Source organism: Trematomus bernacchii, unplaced genomic scaffold, assembly GCF_902827165.1.
Source record: "Trematomus bernacchii unplaced genomic scaffold, fTreBer1.1, whole genome shotgun sequence".
NCBI classification, from domain to species: Eukaryota; Metazoa; Chordata; class Actinopteri; order Perciformes; family Nototheniidae; genus Trematomus; species Trematomus bernacchii.
In genome coordinates this window covers 763,356-787,447 of record NW_022987646.1, presented here as the reverse complement: position 1 = coordinate 787,447, position 24,092 = coordinate 763,356, and the positions used below count along the sequence as shown (strand labels likewise).

Here is a 24,092-nt window from a genome sequence, read left to right as displayed (position 1 = left end):
AGTCGAGGTTCAGCACCACGGAGCACTACGCTTGTTTTTAAGATCTGGCCCGATGTCAGCTATTCACTGTCATGGCGTTCATGAGCAGTTTTTATTTGTAAAACAGCGCCACCTTTTGTTTTTTAAGGGATTTGTGCTAACCATTAGGTGCATAAAAAATAAAACGTTTTTAAAGGTCGTTTATGGATTTAAAGTAGGTTTTTATAACAGATATTGTTTAAAGTACATATTGGAAAAATAAAGATTTTCATCTGATAAAAAGATGGGGAATTAAATGTCATCTATTATTTATACAAAATACAAATAAAAACACATGACATGTGTAAATTAGACTCTCACCTGCAGGGTGGAGGCTGCTGATCCACTAGTGTCTGTGAGTCCAGTGCCTCGTGGTAAACTGGACACGATGTATCTGGAGCCCTTTGGCACAGGCTGTCTCACCACCATCTTTCCTTTCCTGGTCTCTGCTAGAAGCATACTGTACCAGTAGGCGTCGTTGGAGACCAGAGTGGAGTCTGCAATGGTGGAGTTCCTCTCACTGATCACACTGTTCCTGCAGGGAGGAGCCGCTTTGCTTGGCTTGGGTTTCTGACACTTGATCACGATGGTGACCAGTATGGTGATCAGCAGGAGAAATGACACCGAGCCCAGACCGATGACCAGGTACAGGTTGAGGTCTGAGAAGATGTCATATTCTAGAGGCACCTCGGTCATGTCAGAGTAGGCCTTCACGGCAGTCTCCACTGTGGACAGCTTGATGGTGACTGTAGCAGAGAGGGCAGGCTGCCCGTTGTCCTTGGCAACAACAACCAGTCTCTGGTGGCGCGGGTCTCTGTAGCTGAACATCCTCATGGTCCGGATCTCTCCGTTGTATTGGTCCAGACTGAACAAGGTGGCGTCAGTCACCTGCAGGAACTGGTAGGTGATCCGGGAGTTGTGCACCGAGTCTGTGTCCAAGGCTATCACTTTAGAAACCAGAGAGCCTTTATCGGTGGATCTGGGGATCTTTTCCTCCACCACCGAGCCGTGTGCGCGCCACGGAGAGACAATAACCGGAGCGTTGTCGTTCTGGTCCACAATGATGATGTGCACCGTCACGTTACTGCTGAGAGGAGGAGAGCCAGAGTCTCTGGCCTCGATGTGGAAGAGAAACTCCTTCTCAATCTCATAGTCAAAAGTTTTTAGTGCGTAAAGATTCCCGTTCTCTGGGTTGATGGAGAACAGCATGGACATGGAGGTGTTGGCTATCTCCCTCTCTAGGATGAAATACACTAGATACTGGTTTTCATGGAGGTCAGGGTCAAACGCAGTTGGGGAACTGAGCAGGGCTCCAGGAGCGTTATTCTCCTCCACACGTATAGTATAAAATGACTGAGGGAACTGTGGCACATTGTCATTAACATCCAGCAGCTCTAAGGTCATTGTTTCATTGTCAGATAAAGGAGGAGAGCCTCTGTCTGTCACAGTGAAAGTGATGTCATATTCAGGGACCCTCTCACGGTCTAACGGCTCTGACACCACTAATTCATAATAGTTATCAGAGGACTCCCTCAGTTTGAAAGGCATGTTATCTGGAATGTGAAGATCAACCACTCCATTGTCCCCTGAGTCTTTATCACTGACACTCACCACTGCTATCACTGTGTCTAATTCTATGTTTTCATTGACTGGACTCTGAAAGGATTTAATAGATATTTCTGGGTGGTTGTCATTCATGTCTTCAACCAGAATTTGTACAGTGCATTGTCCTGATAAACTATTAGCTCCTTTATCTGTTGCTATAACTTCCATATCATACATCCTGAAATCCTCATAATTTAACATTCCTTTAACAGTAATTTCACCAGAGGAAGGATTCAGATTAAATGTTTCCTGCGTTTTCTCAGAAGTATATAAACTGTAGGAGTATGTTATATCAGAATTGGACCCCTCATCTAAGTCTGTTGCATTAAGATGAACAACAAGACTCCCAATGGGAGAATTTTCCATGATTTTAATACCATAATTGTTTTTTTCAAAAGTAGGAGTGTTGTCATTCGTGTCGGAAACATGAACGATAACACTTGCAGTGCCAGAACGTGCAGGTGTGCCTCCATCTACAGCTGTGAGAATTAAATTATGCACAGCCTGCTGCTCTCGGTCTAAACTCTTTGTTAAGATTAATTCTGCAGATTTCGATCCATCTCTTCCAGTCTGAACTTCAATATTAAAATGTTCACTTTCACTCAGATGGTAGGTTTTTACTGAATTGCTTCCAACGTCAGGATCAACTGCATTGCTGAGAGAGAATCTCTCTCCTTTTGGCGTTGCTTCAGATATATCTAAATGTATGGCCTCTCTCCGAAATTGCGGGGCGTTGTCGTTCATATCCAAAATTTCCACTTCTATGTTAAAGATTCGTAGTGGATTTTCAAGTATTACCTCCAATCGGAGGTAACAAGACGCTGATGACTTGCTTGGGCAAATGTTTTCCCTGTCAATTTTCTCTACAATATACAGTTCTCCAGTCTCTTTGTTCACATCCAGATATTTCTTATTTGCAATACTGTCAAGACGCATCTTTCTCTGATTCAGTGTCTTAACATCCAGGCTGAGATCTGTAGCAAGGTTAGCTAAAACTGATCCTTCCTTCATTTCTTCTGGTATTGAATAATGAGTCTCTGAGGTCGATATGTTACGAACGAAGGAAAGACAAATAACGAGCAGCACGTACCTTCTGCAAGACTGCATTTTTAAAGAGGACCCCATTGTTGCGTGCAGTATCACTGCACGTTTGGCGATTTAATGTACGTTTCCGTTGATATTGCAGTTTGCAATCATGGCTTTTATCCCAAACATGTTCATGCAGACGTAATCCCGGGATTTCTTTCGGTATGAAAAAGGAAAATTGCGTTTTCGGAGTGGAGGTTCAGCACCAATGAGCTCTCCGGTTGTTTCACGATCTGCCCTGATTCACTGTCATGGCGCTTGTGTAATGATTTATTTTAGAGAAACAGCGCCACCTCTTGCTTTTTTAACGGCTATGTGCTTAACATGAGGCACAATAAGCAATAAATACATTTTAAATGTGTTTTATGGATTTAAAATGTTTTTTTAAATAGATATGCTCGAAATAATTATTAAACTAAAAACGATGTCTCCTATACTTTTCTAAAATGCGAAATGAAATCTCACCTAATATTGGTTCAAAATAAGTAGAAAAATACATGACATGAGTACAGTTGAGCTCAGCTTGATACTTTAAATCTAAATTAATTCAGCGTCAGTAGCCGTTCGTTCGCCATTTTCTCGTGTCACTTGAATGAAAAGTATAATTGCGCACGGATGGCGACTGTGATGTCACAAGAGTATACATGACTGGGGAACAGCAACGCTTTGTGCAAGAAAGACACCATCTTAGCAGGGTTTGCTGAATGATCATTTTAAATCAACCTAGTGTTGTGTAGTACGAGTTATCCTCAAACATTAGAGTTTAGTCTTTTAAGTATATTCTTATAACTGAGATACCTGTACGCTTTTTTTCTGGATTATTATCATTTCATCTTTAATTCCTCGTTGGATGAGTAGTAACCATGTGCAAAACCCAGAGAAATGACTGATAAGAATCAGAGTAAAAACATTGAGATTAAGATGTTTAAGGGCTTTGAACAAATGACATCTGGGTGTTTGACTCTTAAAGATACTCTCATTATTGTTCTACTGTCACCCACATGACCGTCTTTATAAAGCACATGTACACTGATTTACAAAGATGCTTTATAACGTTGTCAATCCAACACTATTGATGAAATTGAATTTGGGCGATATTGTCACCTGGAAAATAGCGAGGATGTCTTTTAATGAGAACTTCAGCACCACGGAGCTGTCCGGTTGTTTGACGCTTTAACGTTTTTCCAATGGTTCTCTCTCAAGGTGACCGTGGGTTACGTTTTGTCTAATGTAAAACACAGCTCTTTGAAAATTGATGGATAATGTAATGGGGATGCTTAAAAAGCACAGATTAAAGTTTAAAGGTGAGCACAACATGAGAGACTGCTGCAGATATTGTTAAATATAATTATGTTGGTTATTTGTTTGTCAACTTTGTTTTGATAACGTTATATTTCAAACCTTCTACTGCTACGCCGACGATGTACAGATCTATCTGCCACTCAATTCAAATGTTAACTCATTACAGCTATTGATGGACTGCTTAGCAGAGATCAAATCCTGGCTGAGCCAAAATGTCCTCAACCTCAATGAGAGCAAGACTGAGGTTATCTTTTTTGGACCCCAACCTCTAGCCTCCCAGGTTGATATTCTGGGCTCCCTCAAAAATAATATCCTCCCCTCTGTCACGAACCTTGGAGTGACCTTCAATAGCGCTTTTAAATTCGATAAGCAGGTCAGCAGCGTAGTAAAAACCTGCTTTTTTAAAATATGACTATTGGCCAAGACTAAGTCGTTTTTATCGTTTGAGGACCTGAAAAGGGTTATTAATGCCTTTGTTACCTCAAGGTTGGACTACTGCAACGCTCTGTACGTGGGAATGGACCAGGCGTCAATTAAACGCCTGCAGCTAGTCCAGAACGCAGGTGCACGTCTACTCACTGGCCACAAAAAGCGTGACCACATCACCCCAATTCTGGCCTCACTGCACTGGCTTCCAGTTCGGTTCCGAATTGATTTTAAACTCCTTTTATTTGTTTTTAAAGCACTAAATGGGCTGGCTCCGGCCTATATAGCTGAACTCCTCCAGCGCTACACCCCAACAAGAGCTTTAAGGTCTGCTGACCAGCTGTTGCTGGTAGTGCCCAAGACCAGGCTCAAAACCCGAGGGCACCGAGCCTTCGCAGCAGCTGGCCCGAGGCTCTGGAACACTCTGCCCCTCCATGTGAGGTCGGCCCAGACCCTAGGGGTTTTTAAATCTACACTAAAAACACACTTCTTCTCCCTGGCCTTTTAGTCAGAGCGGAGCACGAGTCCTGACTTTTCCCTGTGTTTTATTTATTGTCTTTTATTGTGATTATAGAAATGTGTTTTTATGTGATTGTAGTTATTACATGTACAGTACTTTGGCCCGACCAAAAATCGCTTCTAAATGTGCTTTATAAATAAACCTTGATTTGATTTGATTTGATTCTACAATGTTATATGGCACGCTACGTTATGACGAACACAAGATTGTACGAGACAAGTTAGAACTATATGGTCATACCTGCAGGGTGGAGGCTGCTGATCCACTTGTGTCTGTGAGTCCAGTGCCTCGTGGTAAACTGGACACGATGTATCTGGAGCCCTTTGGCACAGGCTGCCTGACCACCATCTTTCCTTTCCTGGTCTCTGCTAGAAGCATACTGTACCAGTAGGCGTCGTTGGAGACCAGAGTGGAGTCTGCGATGGTGGAGTTCCCCTCACTGATCACACTGTTCCTGCAGGGAGGAGCCGCTTTGCTGGGCTTGGGTTTCTGACACTTGATCACGATGGTGACCAATATGGTGATCAGCAGGAGAAATGACACGGAGCCCAGACCGATGACCAGGTACAGGTTGAGGTCTGAGAAGATGTCATATTCTAGAGGCACCTCGGTCATGTCAGAGTAGGCCTTCACGGCAGTCTCCACTGTGGACAGCTTGATGGTGACTGTAGCAGAGAGGGCAGGCTCCCCGTTGTCCTTGGCAATGACAACCAGTCTCTGGTGGCGCGGGTCTCTGTAGCTGAACATCCTCATGGTCCGGATCTCTCCATTGTATTGGTCCAGACTGAACAAGGTGGCGTCAGTCACCTGCAGGAACTGGTAGGTGATCCGGGAGTTGTGCACCGAGTCTGTGTCCAAGGCTATCACTTTAGAAACCAGAGAGCCTTTATCTGTGGATCTGGGGATCTTTTCCTCCACCACCGAGCCGTGTGCGCGCCACGGAGAGACAATAACCGGAGCGTTGTCGTTCTGGTCCACAATGATGATGTGCACCGTCACGTTACTGCTGAGAGGAGGAGAGCCAGAGTCTCTGGCCTCGATGTGGAAGAGAAACTCCTTCTCAATCTCATAGTCAAACGTTTTAAGTGCGTAAAGATTCCCGTTCTCTGGGTTGATGGAGAACAGCATGGACATGGAGGTGTTGGCTATCTCCCTCTCTAGGATGAAATACACTAGATACTGGTTTTCATGGAGGTCAGGGTCAAACGCAGTTGGGGAACTGAGCAGGGCTCCAGGAGCGTTATTCTCCTCCACACGTATAGTATAAAATGACTGAGGGAACTGAGGCACATTGTCATTAACATCCAGCAGCTCTAAGGTCATTGTTTCATTGTCAGATAAAGGAGGAGAGCCTCTGTCTGTCACAGTGAAAGTGATGTCATATTCAGGGACCCTCTCACGGTCTAACGGCTCTGACACCACTAATTCATAATAGTTATCAGAGGACTCCCTCAGTTTGAAAGGCATGTTGTCTGGAATGTGAAGATCAACCACTCCATTGTCCCCTGAGTCTTTATCACTGACACTCACCACTGCTATCACTGTGTCTAATTCTATGTTTTCATTGACTGGACTCTGAAAGGATTTAATAGATATTTCTGGGTGGTTGTCATTCATGTCTTCAACCAGAATTTTTACAGTGCATTGTCCTGATAAACTATTGACTCCTTTATCTGTTGCTATAACTTCCATATCATACATCCTGAAATCCTCATAATTTAACATTCCTTTAACAGTAATTTCACCAGAGGAAGGATTCAGATTAAATGTTTCCTGCGTTTTCTCTGATGTATATAAACTGTAGGAGTATGTTATATCAGAATTGGACCCCTGGTCTAGGTCTGTTGCATTGAGATGAACAACCAGGCTTCCAATGGGAGAATTTTCCATGATTTTTAGGCTGTAATTTGTTTTGTCAAAAGTAGGAGTGTTGTCATTTGTGTCTAAAACACGAACGATAACACTTGCAGTGCCAGAACGTGCAGGTGTGCCTCCGTCTACAGCTGTGAGAATTAAATTATGCACAGCCTGCTGCTCTCGGTCTAAACTCTTTGTTAAGATTAATTCTGCAAATTTCGATCCATCTCTTCCAGTCTGAACTTCAATATTAAAATGTTCACTTTCACTCAGATGGTAGGTTTTTACTGAATTGCTTCCGACATCAGGATCAACTGCATTGCTGAGAGAGAATCGCTCTCCTTTTGGCGTTGCTTCAGATATATCTAAATGTATGGCGTCTCTCCGAAACTGAGGGGCGTTGTCGTTCATATCCAACATTTCTACCTCTATATTAAAAATGCGAACTGGGTTTTCTAGTATTACTTCCAGTTTGAGATAACAAGACGCTGTAGACTTTGTAGGGCAAATATTTTCCCTGTCTATCTTCTCAGCGATATACAGTTCTCCAGTCTCTTTGTTCACATCCAGATATTTCTTATTTGCAATAATGTCAAGACGCATCTTCCTCTGATTCAGTGTATTTACATCCAGGCTGAGATCGGTAGCAATGTTAGCTACAACTGATCCTTCTTTCATTTCCTCCGGTATTGAATAATGTGTCACTGAAGTCGATATGTTACGAATGAAAGAAAGAAAAATAACCAGCACTACGTACCTTCTGCAAGACTGCATTGTTACAAAGGAACCCATTGTTGTGTGCTGGTTCACAGCACCTCAGACGATGTAATATACGTTTTCAGTGTAATTGAATATTCCTGTAATAGCCTTAATCCCAAACATAGACATGCAGTAGGAATCCCGATTTTAGTTTTTGCGTTAAATGAAAGAAAACCGCTATTTCGGAGTGGAGGTTCAGCACCACGGAGCTCTCTGCTTGTTTCACGATCTGCCCTGATGACAGCTATTCACTGTCATTGGTTTCATGTGCTCATTTTATAAGTAGAACAGCGCCACCTTTAGTATATTACAGGCTTTGTGGTTACCATTAGATGCACCAAAAATAAATACAATTATTTTAAGGTTTTATGTGGATTTAAAGGTCTCATAACATATCGTTGAAAGTATATTTTTGCACTAATAGAGAGGTTTCATGTCAAAATGTATATGATGGGAAATTGTATTGTATATGTATTGTAAATGTATTATATTATTTATACAAAATATGCAAACATATACATGAAATGCATTTGTTAATTTGAACTCTCACCTGCAGAGTCGAGGCTGCTGATCCACTAGTGTCTGTGAGTCCAGTGCCTCGTGGTAAACTGGACACGATGTATCTGGAGCCCTTTGGCACAGGCTGTCTGACCACCATCTTTCCTTTCCTGGTCTCTGCTAGAAGCATACTGTACCAGTAGGCGTCGTTGGAGACCAGAGTGGAGTCTGCAATAGTGGAGTTCCTCTCACTGATCACACTGTTCCTGCAGGGAGGAGCCGCTTTGCTGGGCTTGGGTTTCTGACACTTGATCACGATGGTGACCAGTATGGTGATCAGCAGGAGAAATGACACGGAGCCCAGACCGATGACCAGGTACAGGTTGAGGTCTGAGAAGATGTCATATTCTAGAGGCACCTCGGTCATGTCAGAGTAGGCCTTCACGGCAGTCTCCACTGTGGACAGCTTGATGGTGACTGTAGCAGAGAGGGCAGGCTCCCCGTTGTCCTTGGCAACAACAACCAGTCTCTGGTGGCGCGGGTCTCTGTAGCTGAACATCCTCATGGTCCGGATCTCTCCGTTGTATTGGTCCAGACTGAACAAGGTGGCGTCAGTCACCTGCAGGAACTGGTAGGTGATCCGGGAGTTGTGCACCGAGTCTGTGTCCAAGGCTATCACTTTAGAAACCAGAGAGCCTTTATCGGTGGATCTGGGGATCTTTTCCTCCACCACCGAGCCGTGTGCGCGCCACGGAGAGACAATAACCGGAGCGTTGTCGTTCTGGTCCACAATGATGATGTGCACCGTCACGTTACTGCTGAGAGGAGGAGAGCCAGAGTCTCTGGCCTCGATGTGGAAGAGAAACTCCTTCTCAATCTCGTAGTCAAAAGTTTTGAGTGCGTAAAGATTCCCGTTCTCTGGGTTGATGGAGAACAGCATGGACATGGAGGTGTTGGCTATCTCCCTCTCTAGGATGAAATAAACTAGATACTGGTTTTCATGGAGGTCAGGGTCAAATGCAGATAGGGAACTGATCAGGGCTCCAGGAGCGTTATTCTCCTCCACACGTATAGTATAAAATGACAGAGGGAACTGTGGTGCATTGTCATTAACATCCAATAGATGCACTGTTATTGTTTCGTTATCAGATAAAGGTGGTGTTCCTGCATCTCTCACAATCAGTATAATGTCATATTCAGGTACTGATTCACGATCCAACGGTTCAGACACTATGAGCTTGTAATGCAGGGGTCTATCAGATGACTTGTTAAGAATAAAAGGCATGTGCTGATGTATGGATAAGCTTACGTTTCCATTATCACCGGTGTCTCTGTCACTCACACCTACCAGAGCAATGACACTTCCCACGGAGATGTTCTCATCCACCGTGTTTTTTACAGACTGTATGGTAATTTCAGGATAATTGTCATTCATATCTGTCACGTGGACGACTACTTTACATTGTCCCAGCAAGGGATGCGTCCCTTTGTCTCTTGCCTCAATGTGCATCTCATACAATTTCATATCTTCATAGTCAATAGTACCCTTCACAGTTAACTCCCCTGTGTTAGGATTCAATGCAAATACATCTTGTGTTTTTTCTGACGTGTAAAGGGTGAACGAGTAGACGATCTCTGAATTCAGACCCTCGTCAAGATCTGTGGCGTTGAGCTTCATCACTAAGGATCCAATCGGGGAATTTTCTGTCATATTTATTGTGTAAGTCTGCCTGTCAAATTGAGGAGGATTGTCGTTTGTGTCTTGTACTCTAACAATAATATTGGCAGTGCCGGAGCGCACAGGGACCCCTCCGTCCACAGCGGTCAGTATTAAATTATGAACAGCCTTTTCCTCTCTGTCTAAAGATTTAGTCAACACCAAATCAACATATTGAGTTCCATCACTGCCCGTCTGAATTTCGATGGTGAAATGTTCACTGACACTGAGTTTGTATGTTTTAATTGTATTTTTGCCAACATCTGGATCCACACCGTTGGGCAGAGAAAATCTCTCTCCCGGTGTTGCTGATTCTGAAACGTCGAGCTCTACTCTGTCTCGTCGAAAATGTGGAGCATTATCGTTTATGTCCGTTATTCCAAGTTCAATGTTGAAGATGCGCAAGGGGCTTTCTATGATAACATCAAGTTTCAGAAAACAGTAGGTTGTTTTTGTCGGACAAAGGTATTCTCTGTCCATCTTTTCGACGATATACAACTCACCCGTCTTTTTATTGACATCTAGATATTTTTTGCTATGAAAAATATCAAGTTTTACCTCTCGTTGTGCCAAACCTCCAGGCTCAAGTCCCAAATCCGCAGCGAGATTAGCCACAATGGAACCCCTTTCCATCTCCTCCTCAATGGAGTACCGTGTCACTGACAATGCGCTGGGCCATACCGCAGACAGGACAAAGAAAGTGGCCAAGAAAATCATCCTTCCTTCTGCGGAGAACAATACTCCAGATTCTAAAGACGTGCGTTGGTTTTGTAGATTTTTAAGATAGGGAAGAGAACATGTCTTTGGGTGTTAAATAAAAAGTGTATCGTCCAAAAAGCTGTGTCCTGCATCCTTTACAAATGGGTGTGTCAGGACTTCCAGCAGAGAGATGCATTGTGCTTTAGTGGTCAACAGTGACACCATGTGACATAGATCAGTAGCTGTGCAGTTGAATCAATTATGTTGCTTAAGAACTGGAAATAAAATATAGTCTCACAGTTCAGTGACATTGAGAAGGATTCGAACATGTTTAAATAATAATTGTAATTTATAAAGGCTTCCAATGTACTTTCTGGTTAAGAATAGCAGTTATAAACGAGGGTCCCTGACAGATATTATAAATGCAGGTTAATTTGAAACTATAGACCCTTTCCTTGTATCCAACATCAGGAAAATAATAAGACATGGTTGAATACATTTTGTAGCAGTTAATGTGCTCAATATTTGCTGCAACATGACTTGGCACATCAAGAGCTTGTTATTTTTAAACATAGACATTTTATCGGGGAATAGGTGAATACAAGTGCAAGTTATTTGTGTGACTAACATACTACAATTTTCTTTAAGCTTCTTCTTATTTATTGTTTTTTTTTCTTTAGTTTTGTTTATTTGACAATTAATTTTCAAAAATGATTGCAACATTAATGTACATGCCCAGTGAAAAGAACATCAAAGATAACACAAGAAAGTCACAGAGCTTTTTTCATCTGGTCCTTGTTGTTTGATGTTATGAAGGTGCATGTGGAGGTTAGCACTCATCAAAAGATAATAAATATAGAGCTGCATATTAACAACATCAATGAATACAATCTACAGCTTACTTTCTGTTTTCTTCATGGCCTTCCTCTGGTTGCTCAGCTGCTGTTTAATAGAAATGCAGGTCATGTGAAATGTCTCTTTAATGGGAATGTGTTGCCATAATGCCTTTCAAAGTGTGTTCGACCCATCATACACTGGAAACCAGGGCAGTCTCTGTCTATTACCCTTTTCACGCTGGTACAAGTTTCAGCTTTTAGACAAGAGATGTAGAAAATGGATTGGTGGATGCTAAATGATGAAATTAAGTTGTGTCTTCATTTAAATTACACAATGGGCTTTACACAATTTTCTTTGAAATATGACCAGTTCATTAGAAGCCACATCTCAGTCAGCCTTGGTCATTGCAAGTATCAGGCCAGCCTAGTTATTGATGTATTATTAAACCTCAGATTGAATTAAATAAAAAAGATGAACAGATTATTCCCGGGCTCAAAACACTGCAAAACTACCTTCTACTAAAAAAAAAAAAACTGTAACCTTTTAACCTAAAACGATGGAAACAGTTTATGTCATGCAAATTAAATTCAGTTCAAACTCAAATCAATCAAATTAAAAATAATTTACCTTCAAGCCTTAAAGTAACTTTCTGTTTCTGATATGGGGATCTTAGATAGACTCTGTTGAGTGCAGTTGATCACTAAAATATGACATGTCATTTAGGAAAAGGTCCTGATGGCATGAGTGTGCTCCATTTAATAATCTGTATTGTATTTCTTACAGCATAAACAGTTACTTTATTTAGCATGATATTGTAGCAAAAGCAAATGTGTGCCTGACTACTTGTTTATTAAATATACTACACTACTTTCCACCACCAGCTGTATGTTGGACCTTCTAAGTCCTTAGGTACCAGTAGCTCATTGTGGATGTAAGGATCTGACATTAAACCGGCTATGGCCACATGATTCCTCCTAGAGACCAACAGACATCTTCATTATTCACAAATGCAGCCACTGATGAGAGATGAAGGCAATACAAAATGTCTTCTCCAGCCCAAGTTTATGATTATGTTCTAGAGGTGTTGTTATATGTCTGCTTTCTCCTTTAGTTAGTGTTCAACACAGCACTCTGAGTTGTCTCATCTAAATAGCAATGTTGAAGCTGCTGCTTTGTAAATCTTGTTTTGGTGTCTGTGACGTATTGAAGATCTCAGTCAGCCTGCTTGTTTTTTTTATCCTGTAACGATCTGCAGACAGATCATGTGTGATACTTTGAGCCAGAACACAGACATGGATCCTTTGAGTGTTCCAACCTGTAAAGAGCTTAAAGGTCAGAGGTGCAACACCATGCCTGAACAGCTTTCACTGGCATAATCCATAACTTCTGATTTTGATATATGCTATATTGAGTTTAGAACAAACAAGGCAACTTTTTACAGTGTGAAGAGTCACATAAATTGAGCAATAATATTGGGCATAATATTAGGGGGTTGAGATCAGTGAACAAAGTCACACAAATCTGACGAATTAGCAATAAAACAAACTTTTCAAATACAAACTGAGAAGTATTACCTTCCTACGTCACTAGGGTGCGACAAAGCACCAGGTTTGGTTCAGGTTAAATAATAAAAGCATTGTTATCCTACACGATCTGGGACGGTGTTCTTATAGTCTTGTGACACAAACACAAAGAAGAGCCTCTGGGTTTTTATTTGAGGAGAGGAATCTGAATAATATTGTATTCAATGTCCCTAAATCAACAAAAACACGGACACACACCAAAAAAACAAAATAACACATTAACTGAATAGTAATTTGCTGCATGTAACATAACTGTGGAAATATTTATAGATGTGGTTGCTCTGTGTCTGTCTCAAAAAAGAACAAGAGAGCTGCCAGGCTCCTCGGCCCCTCCTGCTTCCACTCTGTTGTTTTTGTCTCCCCAAATGAATTCAGCCAAGCTTCATTTTGGTTTTGTCTTTTAGAGTTTTGGATGACGTCATTGTAACCTCCCAGCCTGACACACCCTGAGTGTACAATGCAAAAATAATCTACTCTTCCAACCTAAGACTGTTTGTTTGGTGTGCCGTCTAATGATTCTTACTCCATGATGCCATCTGGTGGAGAAATCTGTTCTAAAGTCAGTGTTGCAGTGTGTTGCAAGATGGTGCAAATGCTCATCATAGTCACAGTCATTGAGAGTTGATATGAAACATTGATGCATACAATACAATAGCATGCAGCATTTGACTGCGATTAATGCTAAAAACACGATTACACTGAATAAATGAATTACCCCACCACGGTCAGCTGCTACGTTCAAATGCTTCTATCAATCCATAGAGATATTATATTACATTGTGATACTCGCACAGGGCCGTAATTATTACTTTTACTTTTGATAGTTTATAAGTTTGCAGCAGTTTCTTTAGTTCTTGCATGATTGCTGTGACAGCGTTTTTGTTAGGAAAAATCTGAATATGTCTCCCACAACTGGCCTTAAAAAACTTGATTGATTTAATGTTTTGACTAAAGAGCTGATGAAAGTCATGCAATACATTTTGGTTATCAAAGTGTTAAGGGTGGCTACCGTGGCTTAATTTGCATTCAAGATTCGTTTGCGTGTGTCCGTGTCATGAAGAGGAAGAAGCGTGCTTCAAAAACATTACATTCCACTAACTGCACCTGAGTTCATTGAGTTGGGTCACATGCGCCTTCTGGTGGACGAATGGATACATTGCATCTGGTTTGGAAAGAAGCACTGTTCAAAAACTATTTCAGCACTATGGCCATGGACAGCTGCCAATGCAAATGACCCACATGGTTTAAGGATGTGGGGGACACGACTTGCCCTTTGCTGAGTATCATGTTGCTGTAAAGATAATTTCATTACAATTATTTAACTATTTTCAACACAACACTAAGTATAAGATATACATAATGTGTCTATGCTATGTAGCTTGATCCCCATGTCCAAATTATTTAAAAAATCAACATTTCTTTAAATAAAAAATGGTTCTTTTAGCAGATAGTAAGCATAATAATTCTGCCCCTCTGATTCCTGAACAGAACTCTATTCCTGACTCATCTGAAAGTAAGCCAAGCTGAACCTAAATATGGCTGCCCCCTCAGCCGTCCCTGTGGATCACCTTACCGCAGAGAAGGTTAGCCTGCTCCCCTCCATGCTCCCTATGGACACCCGTTTCCTTATTAACAGGATTATTTTCAGTCTGAGCCATACAACGACCTAATTACCCTGCTCATTTCTGGCCAGTGGCCAGCTCTCATCTGTTGACTGTATAACTAATTCCCTGAGAAGTAAGATGTAAAGGGCACAGAGGGAGAAGTCATAGGGCCTGTAGCTCGCATCCAGGTGTGGCATTTGGAGCTGAGCCCCCCTCCCCCGGATGCTTGTATTCGTGTTGGTGGTCTTAATTAAAGTGATATTTCGAGAGAGGAGGTTCTGTTTGTTCAGTTAATGAACCCCACAATTCTCTGCGGGCAAATGGAAATGCAAGCACTGCAATTAGCATATGTTAGCATTTGACTATGTTTATTCCTCGCTGTGGAAAACAGCTTACCAAGGCGAAAAGCTTTTTACCCTTGTAGGAATAGCTGTGGAACTTTTTCACCCCAGAATAATTTACTCGAGCTAATTAAACATAGATCTGGGAAACTTACATCTAAATGCTTTATGCGTGTAGATAGACCAAAGCTGTGATTGAGTGTGAGCATCAGTGAGCGTTGGTAGGGTTAAAGGCCTTGAGTTTTAGGAATAACACATGCATGTTTCAAACACATACGAACGACAATATGAAAAAAATACTTTATTTTCATAAATGTATACAGTACATGTATGGGGAAAATCCCCTCTTTACAGTTGTCTGCGTCATGTGGCAGCTTGCATATACATGATCATATTATTTATCATATTCACTCAAGCTCTGTTAGCATTCAAAAATACAAAAAGAAAACACTTTTTCTTTTCATAAAGCCAAAAATATAAATTCATGATGTGCAAAATTATTTACCACTAATGCTTTTTCGAAACATTTTGGATATAATTGCTGCTCCAGTTTGATTGTCTAAATAATAATAATAATAGGCAGACACATACATTGATCATGTTACACTGGCGTGACACATAAACAGCCATCAGACTTTATTTATTTTCAGCATTTTAGCCAAAAAGGATTCCTCATTTAGTGTTCCCCTTTTGTGCATCCTCTCATATGTCCATTAATGTATTCACTGAATGCTCTCTTCCTCAGTCTTTATATGAGACTATCCGTCGTCATTGAAAACTCAGTCATTGTACAAGTCATTATTTATAATCGCAGCCTCTCCCTGGGGGGACATCTGGAGACGACGCTTCTTCCCAAAGGTTGAGAATGCATTGTGGACGTCCAGCTCGCTTCGGTGTACTACTGGCCTCAGGGTGCAAAAGCCTGATGGTGTCCCAGGGATGTGCACATTGTGGTGGTAGTCAGGTGGTGGGTGGGGGTGCGGATGAGGGTGTGGGTGAGGGTGGGGGTGGGGGTGGGGAGGTATTGATGGCTGCTGCTGTTGAGGAGGAGGTGTGCACAGAGGAGTCCAGGGGCGAGAGGGGACCCCACTGGTTGAAGGAGACATCTTGTAGTCTGTATAGTTAAGGAGAGAAAAAAAGAGGAGAAGCAACTACTTAATTATTCAATATTGACTTAAGGCTGTTGTGCTATTGTCATTAGCATAGCACTTTTCTAACAAAGTTTAGCGCTTTGCAGTCAGGACAATAAACAATGACATCAGCAACAAAAATACACAAACAGATTTGTAATGATGGGGTGCTAAAACAACCCTGCCCTGATGCTGTTCGTGGTCCTGGAGATTAGTTAAGACTATATTAACAAACCAATTAGGAGAACAACAAAGAAAAACATGTCGTTATGAAAGCATAAAGATGTGCAGTGTTTTATACAATGCTATGGTACATAACATACTGTAAATGAGTGAACCTGTGAGGTGGAAGAAGGCTATCTTTTACTAAAGGTTGTAATAGCATAGTGTATAACATATACTCTAATTCAAGTAAAAGTCATGGGTTTAAATGTTCACTTAAATGTAGTCATTATTCAGAATGCTCCCTTAGAGGAAATATATATTTTATCATTGGATTATTATTATTCATGCTTTCATTTTCTTGTCTTACCTAATATACTGCTTGTGTATATATTTGATTCTGTAAATGATGCACGCTTTGCATCTTAATTGAGTATTTTCATATTCTACTACAATTCAAAGTCCCTTACAAATAAGAAACATTTCAGTAAATGTATGTATTTTCTCCACTGCTGAAAATAAATGTGTGAGGATTTGATGAAGGCTGTTTGTCGTCCTCCTCTCTTACCTTTCACCCCTCTCATGTGTGTACCCCAGGTCCAGTACTGTCCAGGCGCCATGGAGGTGACGTAGTTTTCTGGGTCTGCATGCATAGCTTTACGCATGAGGGTGCCATCCATGTTGATAGAGTTATAACTGCAAACAAGGTATCAGTCTGTTATTGCAACTACTTGACTCATAGTTAAATACACTATCTATGTACATTTTAACCTGAGCAATATACAAGCTGTGGACTTCAGCTCATTCTGTGTGCATTGTATGCTTCTGGACATTTGCTTTACATTGAGTTGATAACATGCAAACTTTGAAAAGAAAAACATTATAAAATAGTACCTTTTAAGGGAGGAGTTCTGATTTTTTGTGAGAGTCCAGTCTGTGTTTGGCTGCTTCAGCTACAGGAAAAGGGAAGAGAAAAGATTGTGCAATCTCACTGTCAAAATCAATTTCAGAAATGGCTCTCTTCAACATAAGTTTCAATAAAACCAGTCTGTATAACAACCGACGGCTGTTCATTATATCCTCTTGGATCACTAGAGGTCAGTGATATTTGACATGAGGAGCAGTCTATCTTTGTGCTTGTCCTGAAATGAAGACATGACTGTTCCACATGGATCGCGGCTGCCGCCCTGTGGATGTTTGGCAGAACAGGATTTTAAAGAGAGGATGTGCGGTTTCCTTCAGCTACGACTTGCCTGCACTTGGTTTTGCTTTTATCGTCTGTAGCGCAGCGTGAGGGGTGAAAGAGAGCACACGAGTGATATTTATTCCGCATCTGAGTCTCATAGTATGGATTGCACGCTCTATTAATTCCCTTAAAGTTGTTAACACGAAGAATGCGACGTAAGCGTATTATAGGAATCGGTATTCAAAATACACTCCCCACCAACTACGCACAAAACCAATTAGAACCCCACCGGGATGAAACAAAACATGATTTTAATCTTCAAAGGAAACCGTGCCAGGGAGGAAATTAAGAAAATTACACACGTCATTGTTTTGTGGATTATATGCATCATTTTACATTAATATTTGCCTGATGCTCCTCGAGCAAGGTTTTTAATTAAAAGTCTCAGGGAGCCTTGAAAAGTTTGCGGTCGTTGCAGCTGTATATGCACAAAACGTGCACGCACCTGCCCTGCTTGTCTTACACGCTTGAATGTGTCTTTAATGTCTCTGTTCACCTTCAATTCATCAACTTCACCAGGCATATGCACTTGGCTTGTATAATGCTAAAATAGTTTCATCGAGATTTGTCTTTGAGGTTTAATGTGTCACTGACGACCTCACGACGACTGATGTGTGCACGCTGAGGGACACCACCGGGTGAATTAGTGGAACCAATTAACGACAGGAAGGACACTTTCTCCTCGAGGAGCATATAGCTGCAGGCAGAACAATCACCGTGACCTCGAAATCCCTCTTGTGGCCAGAGGTGCATGTGCCAGGGACCGAGCTGACATTTCTCAGTCTGCCTGGTAGGGTCTGGTGTCTTTGTCCCTTTGCGTTTTGGTAAAAACAGGGAAGCAACAATGAGCGATACACACACACACACACACATGGACGGACTGCTGCCTGGTCTTAGAAAACACGGGTGTAGACATCCTGCTCTGTAAAGTGTCTTTCTCCTTGTCTCTTTCCTCTTCCTCCTTCCTCGCCACCCCTCCTCTCCCCACTCTCTCTCTCTCTCTCTCTCTCTCTCTCTCTCTCTCTCTCTCTCTCTCTCTCTCTCTCTCTCTCTCTCTCTCTCTCTCTCTCTCTCTCTCTCTCCTCGCATTCAGAGGATAACGTCGGGACCGATCTACAGGCGGCCCACGTCTCAGTCCAGCCGTGTCCTTGCCCCCTCCCCTCTCGATGTCCTACCCTGTCTCCCAAAAACCGTCCATTTGCCATTTTTCATCAATAATGGACAGCCCCCCCCCCCCCCCCTTTGCGAATAGGCCACATTGTGTAGTATAATGGTTCAGCCTTGCTTGTGCCCTTGAGGCATAGTTAGTAAGGTTATCTGTCCTATATTGTTAGTTTGAGGACATAAAGAACAGGTCGAAAAGAATCCAAGGCAAATGAATTCAAATAAATGTCATTCACCTTGTTCGTCTCAAATATAACCTTGACTTTTGTTCTATCTCCAGTAGATGTGCTGAAAGCAGGTGTGTCTCCTCATTGCATGAATAGTAATTGATGACACTGGGTGATATCGTAATCTCCAAGGTTTCCAAAACAATTACGTTCATGATTTTATTTTTTTATTTTTTTTTAAAAGAAGCTTTTTCCACTTTATCTTTCTTTCACCAAGACTGAGTAGGAGTCAATTTGAACTACATCTTCTCTTCCTCTCACACAGTAATTGATATCTCACTTCATTCTTTCCAGATGCTATAGACATGGTGTAGGCACAGAATATGCTCCTTACAAGATAGGACTTTACACTTTCATTACCATGTCAATTACAATGTAATCTCACGTTTTCTCATTTAATTTCCCGGGTGCAACACATTACAATGCACACTAATGATCAATTATTGCCACGAAAAAAAAGCTTTGCTCAGTCTTTTGCTCAAGTGGAGTTCAAATCTGTATGGCATGCGTGATTTGACCTTCGTGGAAGAATGTCACAGACAATATACTTATCAGATAGAAAAGAGAGATGGGTTTGTTTGGCACTGAGAGAAAATTATGGATTGCAATAACCAGCAATATTACAGTCTTAAACTATACGATGATTGCACTGTACCTCATTAGGAGTAGTTGCTCCGTTGTTCACAGATGCGCTCCGGCTTTGCGCGTTCCACGAGTTTTCTGCGCTCTTCGCCTCGTTGTTTCTCGGCGTGCTCCCGGGGCTGCACGGCTTCAGAAACATAAAGTCACTTTTGGCTGATTCGGGGGTCAAGCACACTTTATAACAATATGACTGCGAGAGACTGCTGTTTCCATTCACCTCCATACAGTTTGTGGGGACTTTGGCCGCGGAGGAAATCTGCAGGTTGAGGTTTGATTTTTTGAACACCTCCGGGGGCGGATCGGGCTGAAACCCCCCGCAACAGCAGCATGCGAGCGGGGGGAGGTTGTACCCGCTGAGTGTGTCTCTGTCCTTGTAACACTTGACTGCAGCCAGCACGATAATAGCCACAAGGAATATTAAAGATATTGTGCTCAGTGACACGATCAAGTAGAGAGCGAGGTTTGAGGGGGGCTGTGGGCTGAGTGTGAGGTCTCCGAAATCTGACAGCGACTCGGGAACACTGTCTACCACTGTAAGGATAATGGAGACAGTGGCAGATAGAGGCGGCTGTCCGTTGTCCTTGACTAGTATTACCAGTCTTTGCCTTGTTGCGTCTTTCTCCACCAGCCGGCGAATAGTCCTGATTTCGCCTGTGTACAGAGCCACACTGAACAGCCCCGGGTCTGTAGCCTGCAACACCTGATAGGACAGCCGGGAGTTTTGTCCTGCGTCCGCGTCTAACGCTGTTATTTTGGTAACCAGATACCCAGCGTCTACTGACCGCGGAACCACCTCTGTGGCCACGGTGCCGTTTTTGGGCAGAGGGGATACAATAACAGGTGCATTGTCGTTCTGGTCCAAAACAAAGACGTTGACTGTGATGTTATTGGCGAGAGGGGGGAATCCAGCGTCCTGCGCCTGTACCAAGATCTGAAAGTTTCTAAGTTGCTCATAATCAAAGGAACGCAGTGCATATATATTGCCGTTGTCAGAGTTGATTGAGACATAAGTGGACACGGGCATGCCCTGGATCTGACCCTCGAGAATAGAGTAAGACAGATAGGCGTTCTGGTTAGAATCGGGGTCGAATGCAGTTACAGAGCAAATGGAAGCGCCCGGGGCATTATTCTCGGTCACATAAACAGTGTATGAAGGCTGAGAGAACCGCGGGGGGTTGTCATTAATGTCAGATACTTGAACGAGGATGGTTTTCCTCGTGGAGAGCGAAGGAGAGCCCAAGTCTCGGGCTGTGAGGGTGATATTGTACTCAGACACCGCTTCCCTGTCCAGAAACTCGCTTGTCACCAGAGTGTAATAGTTTTTAAAGGAGGAATGGAGCTGAAAGGGGACGTTGCTCGGGATTTGGCAGTCAACGTTTCCGTTCTCTCCCGAGTCCCGGTCCATTACACTGATAACGGCTATCACCGTGCCCGGTGGTGCGTCTTCCTGCACAGGCGTGGACACTGATGTGAGGATGACTTCGGGTGCGTTGTCATTGACATCAAGGATGTCTACCAGCACTTTACTGTGTACAGCCACAGCCGAGGGTCCCCTGTCTTTAGCCTGCACATACAGTTCAAAAACACTGGCTTTCTCATAGTCCACGATGCCCTTCACTCGGATTTCTCCCGTGTACGGGTCCACGCTGAATAGTTCCCGCACCTTGAGGGGTGCGTGCCCGCTAAATGCGTAGGTCACTTCCCCATTAGATCCTTCATCCAGGTCTGTGGCGTTCAGCTTCAGCACGAGCGTCCCTCGCGGTGCGTTCTCCACCAGGCTCGACCGGTAAACCGAACGGTCAAATACGGGCACGTTATCGTTTGCGTCTAACACTGTAATAGTTATCACTGCTGTCCCAGATCTTTCCGGAGAGCCCCCGTCAAAGGCAGTCAAAACCATTTCGTGCTTTTTTTGCTTTTCCCGGTCAAGCGGGGTGTCCAGCACGAGCTCAGCAAACTTGTTTCCATCGTTGCGCGTCTGGATGTTTAGTACAAAGTGCTCGTTTGCGCTTAGCTGGTAAGAGCGCAGAGAGTTGGTGCCCACGTCCTGATCCTGTGCGCTCTCTAACGGGAAACATGAGCCGGGAGCAGCCGACTCTGTGATGTCAATATTAAACTCGCTCCATGGGAAACTGGGGGAGTTGTCATTAACATCTAAAATCTCCACTTCCACTCTGTACAGTTCTAAGGGGTTTTCAATGACCACTTGTAAGTGTAAAAAACAGTTCGGACTTCGTTCACACAGATCCTCTCTGTCTATCTTTTCGTTGACGAAGAGAATGCCATTCTCCAAGTTTACTTCTAAATACTGCCTCTTTGCGCCCGAGACTATACGAAACCGACGTGCTGACAGCTTGGCCACATCCAAGCCCAGATCTTCGGCGATGTTGCCCACAAAAGCTCCATGCTCCAGCTCTTCGGGAATGGAGTACCGAATTTGGGCAAGAACCAGGTCCACTACACACGCACACAGAAGCAGACATACAACCAGCCCAGTCACCGGTACCCAGCTGCCTCTGGAGAGTCTGTGATCCATTTCAGCGGCGTGCGTAAAATCTCCTCACCCAGACATATTTTGCCTCACAAAGCCATCATACTGTACAGCTACAAAGTACATACAAAAGCAAAACCTGTCCCATATTAAAAAAATCAGATCTAAGGTTGTCACATGTATGTGCTCAGATAAGTTTACAGAATAGTTCAACTGAGGGGAGAGGAGAAAAGAGTGAAATCACCCCTCTCTCTCGCTCTCTGTTGTGCTCCACGCGCAACACTGGTGGTGTGTGAACAGGGGAGGCTCGCGCTTTGATTTTCCAGTGTATTAGACACTTGGAGGAGCTGGTGGGAGGCGTGTGTGTATGTTGTGAGGGAGAGAGAGAGAGAGAGAGAGAAATAGTGGGGGTGGACGTAGATTCTCGAGGCTCCGTATTGGAGGACGCCGACGCGAAATGCGACTCTAATTACTGTAGACGTTTAACCCTTTCACATCCTCGCGTCTGTTCCTCTGACCCATTAAAGAGACGAGAAGGCGTACATTTGACACCAGACGCCAGAGCCAGATTTGGATTAGGGGACAAATTGTGTTGTGGGTGTCGTTTTCTAGGCTGTATTTAATAGATGAGGATGGACAAGGATTTGTCTTGGTCACCACATTGCCCTACAGGCCCGGGATGGCAGTGGAAGACATTAGTTTTCTTTGATGTGTTGAACCCATCATTATAGCTTAAGAAACATAACGTTTTCTTCCAGGGTTTCACTATTATATGTTGCAGTGCAAAACACAAGAAGCACACTAGCCCAAGTTCTCATTCGCTTTTCCTCAAGTGGGCCAGTGGCCACTGCCATTGGCCTCCTGGGATTGTATAATGCTGTTTAATGAGAGCCCTTTGAAGATGAATGCCCACATGCAAAAACAGTCCTATTCATTAATCATCACACACAAAATTGGGTTTCACAAAAAGAATCTTTGATGCGTCAGGATTTTCCATTTTAATCAATATTTAAACAAGTATACATTTACAGCTTAAAATGATTAGAGTGACAATCACGGGCTGATGATACACGACTTTAATTCACCTAAGTAGGCCTGAACATGTATCAACATAATCAACATAAAAGCAATGACACAAAGCCTTAATCTAACTTGTCTATAATCAGGTATTATTGTTGTGATTAGTAAATATCCCTTAGGTGATGTGTTTACAGTTGTAGATGAAAAGGGCCAGCATGATGCTAAGGGATGTTTTCGAGGACTAAAATATATAAGTGACTACAGTAGATCATACTATGTGAGCACTGTAGTTGTTACAGGACAAAGAGGACAGCGCGGGCCTCTTTAGAGTGAGGCACATGTTTGTTCAGATATAATCTTTTCTCTGTTAATCCCGGTCAGTTAGACAACCACTGAACCCCAGAGAGAGGGAAAGAGAGAGAAACTAAAGGATGCCTTTGTGGATTCCGGTTCGTCTCGAGACAGACACGAGTGGCATCCTAATGTAAAACGGTGGCTTGAGATCTGAAAGTCTCTTCTTGGGACTGACGACACAGCTTTGGCCCCCGGGCAGCGCTGAGCTTGTTAGCTACTTAAAAAGAAGGAAAAAGCGAGAGGGAAATTATAGAAAAAGAACAAGACACAAACATCCTAGGGGCAGCATTTCCTTTTTACACTATACGCTACATTTTCTGGCAAATTGCCCTCGAAACCTGAGGAATGCGCTTTCTCTGTCGAAAATGGTGTTGATGGTTGCGCCTCTGTGAGAATTATCAAGGAAACAAAGCTCCGTTGATGTATTATGTTGTTGTGATCTTTTCCCTCAAGAAAATCAAACTAGGATAGTGGGGATACCTCAACTTTAAGTGGTTGTTTCATAGTGTTTTCTCTTTCAAGCTAACTGAGAAAAATAACTTGAGCAATCAGGAAATGGGTGTGGGATGTAGTTTATGTATTATGTTCAGTCTGCAATTTAAATTGTCTGAAGATAAAAGGTTACGATCTATTTTTGCCAACAACTGGAATGTCCAAATGATTAGTGCTCATTATGGAACAAGATGTTACATCATAAGTACTCTTGTACTTTTCCCTGAAGAGTGTCAGCGACCTGTCTCTCTAACATGCAGCCCCCGAAAAGCAACACCCTCCCCTCACCAGGAAAAAATAACTAAAATCCTC

The 24,092-nt window shown here is 42.7% G+C and overlaps 4 protein-coding genes across 5 annotated transcripts; all 4 read right to left on the bottom strand.

Annotated features, from left to right (window-relative positions):
• Window positions 1-327: 327 nt before the first annotated feature.
• On the bottom strand, window positions 328-2,924 carry LOC117485529 (protocadherin alpha-C2-like). Its single transcript, XM_034134095.1, has one exon. The coding sequence runs from the start codon at window positions 2,746-2,748 to the stop codon at window positions 328-330; it is 2,421 nt and encodes an 806-aa protein (XP_033989986.1). The 5' UTR covers window positions 2,749-2,924.
• Window positions 2,925-5,191: 2,267 nt separating this feature from the next.
• LOC117485537 (protocadherin alpha-C2-like) lies at window positions 5,192-7,606 on the bottom strand. The gene has a single exon (XM_034134102.1). The coding sequence runs from the start codon at window positions 7,604-7,606 to the stop codon at window positions 5,192-5,194; it is 2,415 nt and encodes an 804-aa protein (XP_033989993.1).
• A 14-nt stretch (window positions 7,607-7,620) lies between these two features.
• Window positions 7,621-10,505, bottom strand: pcdhb (protocadherin b). Its single transcript, XM_034134011.1, has 2 exons — window positions 8,124-10,505; window positions 7,621-7,629 (listed from the first exon to the last, which is right to left on the bottom strand). The coding sequence occupies exons 1-2, from the start codon at window positions 10,503-10,505 to the stop codon at window positions 7,621-7,623; spliced, it is 2,391 nt and encodes a 796-aa protein (XP_033989902.1).
• Window positions 10,506-15,140: 4,635 nt separating this feature from the next.
• On the bottom strand, window positions 15,141-22,194 carry si:ch73-233f7.1 (uncharacterized protein LOC100537710 homolog). 2 transcript variants are annotated; one of them, XM_034133908.1, is made up of 5 exons: window positions 19,641-22,194; window positions 19,437-19,550; window positions 17,039-17,097; window positions 16,713-16,840; window positions 15,141-15,966 (listed from the first exon to the last, which is right to left on the bottom strand). In XM_034133908.1, exons 1-5 carry the CDS (start codon window positions 21,957-21,959, stop codon window positions 15,632-15,634), a joined length of 2,955 nt encoding a protein of 984 aa, XP_033989799.1. In that variant the 5' UTR covers window positions 21,960-22,194; the 3' UTR covers window positions 15,141-15,631. The 2 variants fall into 2 exon arrangements, with proteins under 2 accessions (XP_033989799.1, XP_033989798.1); XM_034133907.1 differs by having other exon boundaries at window positions 19,437-22,194.
• Window positions 22,195-24,092: the final 1,898 nt, after the last annotated feature.

Excerpts from the sequence above, each read along its gene's own strand:
- LOC117485529 (XM_034134095.1), bottom strand. The coding sequence starts at position 2,748 with ATGGGGTCCTCTTTAAAAATGCAGTCTTGCAGAAGGTACGTGCTGCTC.
- LOC117485537 (XM_034134102.1), bottom strand. The coding sequence starts at position 7,606 with ATGGGTTCCTTTGTAACAATGCAGTCTTGCAGAAGGTACGTAGTGCTG.
- pcdhb (XM_034134011.1), bottom strand. The coding sequence starts at position 10,505 with ATGATTTTCTTGGCCACTTTCTTTGTCCTGTCTGCGGTATGGCCCAGC.
- si:ch73-233f7.1 (XM_034133907.1), bottom strand. The coding sequence starts at position 21,959 with ATGGATCACAGACTCTCCAGAGGCAGCTGGGTACCGGTGACTGGGCTG. Across the intron at positions 17,098-19,436 it reads GAGCAACTACTCCTAATGAG|CTGAAGCAGCCAAACACAGA; the intron begins GTACAGTGCAAT and ends CTTTTCCTGTAG. Across the intron at positions 16,841-17,038 it reads CAGAACTCCTCCCTTAAAAG|TTATAACTCTATCAACATGG; the intron begins GTACTATTTTAT and ends CCTTGTTTGCAG.